Source organism: Rana temporaria, chromosome 3, assembly GCF_905171775.1.
Source record: "Rana temporaria chromosome 3, aRanTem1.1, whole genome shotgun sequence".
NCBI lineage: Eukaryota > Metazoa > Chordata > Amphibia > Anura > Ranidae > Rana > Rana temporaria.
In genome coordinates, this window is record NC_053491.1 from 467,428,604 (window position 1) to 467,438,491 (window position 9,888).

The 9,888-nt window shown below is 48.1% G+C and overlaps 1 protein-coding gene across 1 annotated transcript in view; it reads left to right on the plus strand.

The window, feature by feature from the left end:
- The window catches only part of LOC120933589 (zona pellucida sperm-binding protein 3-like), a 62,246-nt gene extending 52,358 nt beyond the window's left edge, over nucleotides 1-9,888 (plus strand). Inside the window, exons 7-8 of the mRNA XM_040346874.1 lie at nucleotides 6,806-6,939; nucleotides 9,639-9,888. Of these exons, the coding sequence (XP_040202808.1) occupies nucleotides 6,806-6,939; nucleotides 9,639-9,868 (364 nt within the window). The 3' untranslated portion in view covers nucleotides 9,869-9,888. The remainder of the gene's footprint in view (nucleotides 1-6,805; nucleotides 6,940-9,638) is intronic.

A 9,888-nucleotide genomic window follows, 5' to 3' on the forward strand; every position in this document is an offset into this window, starting at 1 on the left:
TGACATAGGTGTCTTGACTGGGCAGCAGCAGCAGAAGCAGCAGTAGTATTAACAGTAGTAGTTGATACAGAGTCATATCACATGGGCAGGAGGTGCCATCATGAACAGCAGTAGGAATAGGAGTATATAGAGTGTCAAATAACTGCTGACATAGGTGTCTTGACTGGGCAGCAGCAGCAGCAGAAGCAGCAGCAGTAGTATTAACAGTAGTAGTTGATACAGAGTCATATCACATGGGCAGGAGGTGCCATGATGAACAGCAGTAGGAATAGGAGTATATAGAGCAGCAGCAGAAGCAGCAGTAGTAGTATTAACAGTAGTAGTTGATACAGAGTCATATCACATGGGCAGGAGGTGCCATGATGAACAGCAGTAGGAATAGGAGTATATAGAGTGTCAAATAACTGCTGACATAGGTGTCTTGACTGGGCAGCAGCAGCAGAAGCAGCAGTAGTATTAACAGTAGTAGTTGATACAGAGTCATATCACATGGGCAGGAGGTGCCATCATGAACAGCAGTAGGAATAGGAGTATATAGAGTGTCAAATAACTGCTGACATAGGTGTCTTGACTGGGCAGCAGCAGCAGAAGCAGCAGTAGTATTAACAGTAGTAGTTGATACAGAGTCATATCACATGGGCAGGAGGTGCCATCATGAACAGCAGTAGGAATAGGAGTATATAGAGTGTCAAATAACTGCTGACATAGGTGTATTGACTGGGCAGCAGCAGCAGAAGCAGCAGTAGTATTAACAGTAGTAGTTGATACAGAGTCATATCACATGGGCAGGAGGTGCCATGATGAACAGCAGTAGGAATAGGAGTATATAGAGTGTCAAATAACTGCTGACATAGGTGTCTTGACTGGGCAGCAGCAGCAGCAGAAGCAGCAGTAGTAGTATTAACAGTAGTAGTTGATACAGAGTCATATCACATGGGCAGGAGTTGCCATGATGTACAGCAGTCTTAATAAGAGTATATAGGGTGTGAAATAACTGCTGACATAATTGTCTTGACTGATCCAAAGGAGTCATGGGAGAAAATCATGTGGTCAGATGAGACTATAATATAATTTTTTGATCATAATTTCACTAACCGTGTTCGGAGGAAGAATAATGATGAGTACCATGCCAAGAACGCCATCCCTAATGTGAAGCATGGGGGTGGTAGCATCATGCTTTGGTGGTGTTTTTCTGCACATGGGACAGGGTGACTGCACTGTATTAAGGAGAGGATGACCGGGGCCATGTATTGCAAGATTTTGGGCAACAACCTCCTTCCCTGAGTTAGAGCTTTGAAGATGGGTCGAGGCTGGGTCTTCCAACATGAGAATGACCCAAAGCACACAGCCAGGATAACCAAGGATTGGCTCTGTAAGGAGCATATCAAGGTTCTGGCGTGGCCTAGCCAGTCTCCAGACCTAAACCCAATAGAGAATCTTTGGAGGGAGCTCAAACTCCGTGTTTCTCAGCGATAGCCCAGAAACATGACTGATGTAGAGAAGATCTGTGTGGAGGAGTGGGCCAAAATCCCTCCTCCAGTGTGTGCAAAGCTGGTGTAAAACTACAAGAAATTTTTGACCGCTGTAATTGCAAAGAAAGCCTACTGTACCAAATATTAACATTGATTTTCTCTGATGTTGAAATAGTTATATTCAGCACTGTAAATACATCAGGTCCGGGGCTTCATCAGGGAATGCATGGCAAGGGACCCTTCAGCGCCCTGAACCGACGACGGGTGCCAGAAAGTCACCGCCGATCCAGGACTCATTCATCTTTATGAATGTGAGTCTGTCCACGGACTCTGTGGACAGACGGGTCCTCTTGTCCGTGACCACCCCACCTGCCGCGCTGAATGTCCGCTCAGATAGTACGCTGGAGGGGGGGCAAGACAATAACTCCAGCGCATACTGAGCGAGCTCGCGGCAGGTGTCCAATCTGGCAACCCAGTACTCCATGGGGTCGTCGGTGCTCATACTGTCAGAAGCACCGACGGACGCCATGTAGTCTGCCACCATGTGGGCCAGCCGCTGGTGGTGACTGCTGCTGCTGCTGCTGGTGGTGGTACTGGGTCGCTCGGTTTGGAAGAACATCCTCATCTCTTCCATTAGGTCCCCTGCTCGGCTGCAGCTGGGTGCAGCCACCTGCTGGGTGAGATGAGGGGGGACAACTGGAGGCCGGGGAGTTGCCTGCTCCAACCGTCTGACAATGGCTGCCTGCAGTTCCTCCATCCGGTGCTGCCTCCGGCTGGCTGGGATGAACTGCTCCAGTTTCCCCTTGCACCTGGGATCCAAAAGGGTGGCCATCCAGAAATCATCCCTCGTCTTGATGGTCTTAACCCGGGGGTCCCTCCTGAGGCATCTGAGCATGTGGGCAGCCATGGGGAAGAGCACAGCCCGCTGTGACTCCTCAATGCTGGCCAGGTGAATGAGGTGCGACTCTTCTTCCCTGAGGCGCTGCTGGTCAAACTCAGACATGCCCAACCCCCGGACTATCGGTGCCCCCAACACCGGCTCTCCCTCCTGACCAGGCCCTGACTCCGGGACGACACCAGCAACCACCTCCTCCTCCTCTTCATCATCATCCTCCTCCTCCTCCTCCTCCTCCTGGTCCTGGCCCTGGTCTCGGTGGAGCATTGCTGACTCCTCCTGCTCCACCAAGGCACTCTCCCCAGCCTCGAGCAGGCGATCTAGTGTCCTCTCCAGCATGAACAGTATTGGCAGCACGCTATTGAGGCCAATTTGCTCACTGCTGACCATCTTGGTCGCCTGCTCGAAGGAGGACAACACTTGGCAGACCTGGTTTATCTGCCCCCACTGCGCACAGGCGATGAAAGGGAGTTGTGGTGAAGCCCTCTGAGTGCCTAGTTCCATCAGGTACTCCCTCACCGCCCTTTGCTGCTCCCACAACCTCTTCAGCATGTGGAGGGTGGAGTTCCACCGCGTCACACTGTCCACAATCAGCCTGTGAAGGGGCAGATTGTACTTCCGCTGCAATTTGGACAGGGACGCGGTAGCGGTTGGGGAGCGCCTGAAGTGGCTGGCAATCCTACGCGCCTTTGCCACAATGTCACTCAACCCTGGATAAGTGCGCAGGAACTTCTGCACCACCAGGTTGAGGACATGTGCCAGACAGGGCACGTGCGTCAGACTGCCAGCATGGAGGGCGGCGAGTAGGTTGCTGCCGTTATCGCAGACAACCATACCTGGCTGGAGCCTTCGGGGTGTCAGCCACTTCTGGACCTGAGCTTGAAGTGCTTTCAGCACTTCTTCTGCAGTGTGTCTCCGGTCCCCTAAACTAACAAGCTGGAGCACGGCCTGACAGCGCACGTGCCCCACACTTGAGTAGCTACGGGGGCGCTTGCTGGGAGGCTCAGCAGCTGCGGAGACAGTGGCTTGAGGGAGACCAGCAGTTCTCCCCTGGACACCCCGGGGCGGCACCACAAGATCGGTTGCCGACGATCCCTCACCGACGCCTCGGAGGGAAACCCAATGGGCCGTGAAGCTGATGTAGCGTCCCTGCCCATGCCTGCTGGTCCAGCCATCCATTGTCAGATGAACCCTGTCGCTGACAGCGTGATCCAGCGACAGGGTTACATTCTGAACAATGTGCTGGTGTAGGGCAGGGACACCAGTCCTGGCAAAGAAATGGCGGCTGGGGACACGCCATTGGGGTTGGGCCTGCTCCAACATCTGCCTGAAGGGGTTGCTGTCAACTATGTTGAAGGGCAGCAGATGTTGGGCAATAACCCTTGCCAGGAGCCCATTGAGGGAACGCACACGTCGGTCTCCAGGGGGGAAGGGAGTGGTGCGGTCAAAGGCGTCTGAAATCGACGCCTGGCGCCGGACGGCAGTGCGGGACACAGACGTGGAGGGTGCTGTGGAAGTAGAGGTCTGGCTGCCGGTACCAGTACCTCTACTAGAGGGAGCGGGGGGGCATGACCTGCTGGAAACAGATGAAGATGTGGCAGGGGCTGCTGTACCCTGCTCACTTGTGGTGGTGGCGCTGCTACCACCACCACGCTTCATCTCCTCATACAACGCCCAGTGGTTTATCCTGAGGTGCTGGTTCAGGGCTGTGGTACCCACCCGAGCCAAACACTTCCCTCTCTTCACCCTCACTTTACAAATCCGGCAGATGGCCACGGTAGGGTTGTCTGCCACCAGGGTAAAGAAATTCCAGACAGGTGACTTCAGCACCGCCCTCCTGTCAGATGGGGTGACGCTTACTTGCACCTGCTGGGATTCGGTGCGCACAGGTGGAGCTGCCTGCTGCTGCTGCTGCTGCTGCTGCTCCTCCTCCTGACACCTCCTGCTGCCATCACCAGTGGAGACCCTGACGATGGTCTCCCTGGTGGTGACCTGGCGCACCGTTTCACCAGGGTGCCTACCTTCCCCGTCGTCACTGACGTAGTGAGCCGACGCGTCAGATGGCAACCATGATGGGTCACCCTCTTCGCCCCCAGAGATGTCAGACCAAGGGCTGAGATGTGTTGGTCTGAGGGAACCACGTGACATGGAGCCTCTAGCCTGGCTCCGCTGTCCCCTCACCCACGCCTGGGTCTGACTAGGTGCTGCTGTTTCCTGCACCAAAACAGCAGCACCAGTTTGAAGGGATGTCTCTGGGATACTGCCAGCAGGTATCCCATCCTCCTCATCCATCCCTTCAAAAAGGTCCTGACCATCAGGACAGAGCTGGAGGTCTGCCTGATGCATGGCCTCCCCCAAGAGATCCCTATCACTGTCGCTGTCGAACAGTAAGATGCTGGACTCTTGGGGGCTGGGGGGGGGTAGTACAGGCAACGGTGTAATGGTGGTACTACTGTGAGTCGGGACCGACGACTCAGTGGCACTGCTGTGCCCCATGTAGTCCACCACTACTTGAGCCTGAGATGGCAATATCGGGCGGCTGCCCGATGGGAAGAACTCCCGGATCAGGCGTACTCCCCTTGCACCCGATCCTCTACCACTAGTAGGGGCACGAGAGGTACCCCGTGCTGGCAGCGATCCAGCACTGGGAGTAACTCCCCTACCCCTACTGCCACGGCCACGGATGCCGCTCATAATTGCTGATATGTGTGTGGGGGGGTTAAACTTTATTGGGGGGGAAAATGTGAACAAAATGTGTTTTTGTGTTTTTTTTACAAGACAGGCACGCAGACAAAGACGTACACAGACAGCTACTAAACTATAAGAAAAGTAGTACACCAGACAAGGACTACAAAATTAAAGAAAAAAAAAAAAAGCACTAAACAAACACTAACTTTTTTTTTTTTTTTTTTTTTAAACACAAAACACAGACACTAAACACACACTAAGCTAAGCTAGATGAAATAAATGTACACTAACAGTGTGTACACTTACTACACAAAATTTAACTAAACTGAACACAAAACTTAGCTTTTATAAAAGCTCTTTAGGGAAAACTAAACAAAATTTGAACTGAGATGCCTATCAAATATCACTGAACAGTGAACCTGCAAGATCTGACAGTAACACAAGATGAACAAAACTTAGCTTTTAGAAAAGCTCTTTTATAAAGCTCAGATCAATATGTGTTCTGAAATCTCTTGCAAATATAACTGAACAGGGAGGATTGCAGGATCAAACAGTAACACAAATGAAAAAAACAGCACAAAACAGCACAAAACGTAGCTTTGAAAAAAGCTCTTGGGTCTATTGCTTTGAAAAAAGCAGTTGATATACTGGAAAAGATCCACTGGAATCACTAAATAGCAATGCTGGTGATGATCTAAATCAATCAAGAACAAAGACACAGGAAACCAGGAACACAGAAACAGCCTCCACACTCTATAGCCAGCTTCTGAATCTGCAATGAAATGGTGCTGGGAGTGAGCTTATATAATGTCCATGCAGGCAGGTTCCTATTGGTTGCTAACCTGTGACGAGTGTGGAAGGAGAACTCTGATTGGCTCTGATGCAAAAGGGCGGAGCAAATAATCGCGCAATATTCCTATTGCCGAATATTCGCATTGCGAATATTCGGCAATATAAAATGATCGCTTCAGCTACTCGGCCCAATGGCTCTAATCATACCAGCAATGCTTTCAGACGTCTATGGAGATCACTAGGATGTGATCTGTTTTAAAAATGAAACTGTAAAAATCGCTCTGATGCGGAAGATCGGGGCGAGGAAAATAATCGCGCGATATTGCGTTTGCCGAATAATCGCATTGCGATCTTTCTGGAAAATTCAATGAACGCTTCAGCTACTCGGCCCAGGGTCTCTAATGATACCAGCAATGCTTTTAGACGTCGATGGAGATATCTAGGATGTGATCTGATTCAAAAAAAAAATTGTAAAAAATCGAATATTCGGAATTGCGAATATTCACCGCGAATTTCGAAATATAGCGCGATTTCTCGAATATGCTATATTCGAGTCGAATATTCGCAATGCGAATATTCGTGAGCAACACTACTGCAGAACACAGATCCAGGGATTGTGGGATATATAAAGCGTCTCAGAAAATATCTGGTCTCTCTGCTACAGTCAGAGGTCATGCATTAACCTGTATAGTGCCATGTCTTGAGTGTACGTTACAAGGCATGGGGGGGGGGCTGTATTTCCAACACATGAAACTACATGATCTATGCACTTGTGCAGGTAAGGTTTATAATTTTTAATAAAAGCATATCTTTAGTACTTGTTGCTCTAACTCAAGTGCACTGTTGCATCTCGCAGGCATTTGCTCCAAGAAGTTAACAAATACTACTCTACAGCATTGGTTCACTAGAACTTCAAGTCTTGCTTCTAAATGTAGACTTGTCTAATTGTCTTCTCTAGTTGGTCTGCAGTTGAGGGCCCCAGTAGTATCTGCCAGTGTTGTGGTACAGGCACCTGCAGCAACCCTACTGTTCTGGTTTCCGGAGGAAGGGGCAGATTTGGAAGACCAAGAGGCAAGAGGGACGTCTTGGATGGTGAGTTATTAACTGGCAGCTGCTAGATTCAATGTTATGAATGTAGGTGATCTCTAGATGTCTCCTAAAGGTGATCTTCACTGAGAACATTAACAGGTAATGGAGTAACTTTTGACGTGACTTTCAAATTGGTATTATGCTGTAAAGAGCTGTGCTATTTACCCAAATTACAAAGTACATAATGGGCATAAGCCAAAATTAAAATGGTGAATCGCTCTTCAAAATGAAGGTTGGTGGATCTTGGAGTCCTCTCGTGATGCCAATGATTCACAAATCCTTCCACATTGCACGCTTGCCAGATGGCAAGTGGTGATGGCTCTCATCTGGGAAAGGCCTCTCCTATGATGGAGCAGGACAGATGGTCTAGGTCCTTGAGCCAGATCCGAAGAAGCCAATCGCATTCAATGAGGGGGACTCAAAGTTGCCCCAGAAAGGAGACTCTCCATAATATTGAATTGCACACTTAATAAAAATAAGGTAATGCACTTGCTTGTAAGAGCATAAAAGGCCGGCTTCTGGGATTCTAGCAGCGCAGTGAGATCGGCATGTACCTCCTACCGACGTGTTTTTGACATCCTGGGGTACGGACGGTGTGCTGACTCACCGCATTAAATTCCATATGCAACCAAAGCCCTACCTCAGGCGGGTAGACCCCAAATTTGGCATAATGAGGGAGGGGAGAGAAACTAACCTACCATTTTGTAATGTGCCATGAATAAAAATGTTAAGAGTCTCTAATTCGCGATCTTAAGGAGACAACTTTGGTATAAAACAAGGACCTAATTCCCCCCCCTTACCCCCACCCCCCAGTTTTTCTATTGAGCAAAAACGGTATAAACATACAGACAAACTTAGACTAAAATAAGAACAAAATTGGAGGAACCATTATACAAGATCATATTAAACGGAAATACTCTTAAAAGGACCCAACAGTCACTAGTACAGTAAGAACACTATTGGCAAACCACTACTGTCACCAGTGGTTGGCAAACAAAACCACACCCAAACCAATAATATTGGGTGCATAATGACCATATTAAGATGGTATCGAGGTGTGTGTACACAATGGCATTCAAAATGGCAGCACTGTCCTCCTGGCAAGTACTTAATTGGGGGGGGGGGGGGGAATTCTAATCCAATCAGGAGTATCACTGTGGTCTCACAGGGTAAAGTGACCCCCCCCCCCCCTATGGTCAACATCAAATGTAAAATTGATAATTAATGTTGGGTCATTTAGCCCTAAACCACTAGATATTAAAACCAATCAAGGGAATGTGGGTGTTTGGTTTAAAAATAAAAATAAAAAATAAAAATAAAAATAAAAAATAAAAATTAACAAATTGAACATTACCTGCCACCCAAGATTCGTGCTAAGTTTATTGGCACAAGTGATTAAATTCTCTACTCAGTAATTGTCAGGCATTGACATCAACATTCAAACCATATGATTTAAGCCTATGGATCCATGATGTCTCTAATCTGGAGATTTCCCTTTCCAGAGAACTGAACCCCCCCCCCCCCCAATGGCGGCTAAATGTATCTATCTCAAAAAGACTGTTGGGCTTATGTACCAATAAGTAGTGTTTGGATACAGAGTGGTTATTAAACTTTCAAAATGTTAGTTATGTGTCAGTTGAGTCAGCCATATAATGGAGGTTTAGTTTGGCCCACATATTGTAGCCCACACAGGCACTGAATAAAATAAACCACTCCTGTTGAGCATGTAATGAAGGGTTTAAACTCCACTGATGTACTTGTGGAGATGAATTTGGGGTTTCTCCTAGTTGTACAACCAAGGGCATCTCCTACATTAAAGGCCTGTAAGGCAGGGGTAGGCAGCCTTGGCCCTCCAGCTGTGGAACTACAAATCCCATCATCCCATCATGCCTGTGTCAGGGTCTTGGAATATCTCATGGGACTTGTAGTTTTACCACAGCTGGAGGGCCAAGGTTGCCTACCCCTGCTGTAAGGCTTTGGAAGAAGCTAGCTTTCCTGATATGGACGGGAATTTAAACCATTGGGTGCCAATCTGAATATATATATATTTTTTTTTTTTTTTTTAAGGGAGCTCCCCTATAGATCACTTAAGGTTCTGTAGGTAAAACTTTGTTCACAAAAAAGGTGGTAATAAATGGGAGCTGCATTATTCCTTTTGCTTTAGGTAAATCCTCCAGATTTGGGTGATCTGATTGTGAGTGGTGCACAGGGATTCATTAGAATAACCCTTTTCACGAAACCTCTCTAGGATGGGTATCTGCTTTGATCAAATGCTGAAGGCGATTTTGCTGTACTGTCCTAGATTAGGGCCCCACCCCCAACCAGTGGCCTGAAGGTTCTAGTTAAGCCTCCGTGGCTGATCATCTTTCACTAGGACCAGTGGAAGGTCTAAAACCTGGCTGGAAAGTCTAGAATCCTGATGGCTTTATATTGCGTGTCACCAATGGAAACTTTCCCACTGTCACTTCTATCATAACTGGAATAGGGGAAAATCTCCAACGGCTCATACCACAACCTATGAAGTTAACCATTTTAGTTTCATCCCAATTCTGTCCAATATTGACTGAAGGAACAATTTTTGGATTTGAGGGTCTTTAAATGGGTGCTAACTTCTGGGCACTTGTGAAAAAGCTAGATTGTTGACTGCAAGCTCTTAAACTGCATGGAATTGTGTATTGACCTCTCACTTTTCTCCTGTTAAGAACCCCACACAGAAGAGGGACAAACTGTGGCCACTCTGGGACCTCTGCTTGTGATTGGACCTTCACAAAGGGATGTTGCGGCTGCAGTGACGAGGGAAGAGTCTGCCCCTGCGGAGCTCTGGGTGTTGGTGGCTGTCGGATGTCTTAGTCTTCTTGTTGTCATGGTGTGTGCAGTGTTCATTGGGAAATCCCTGAAAAAGCCACAGTATGTGCTGTCTGTGGAAAAATAAAAATACATTTAATCATCGTC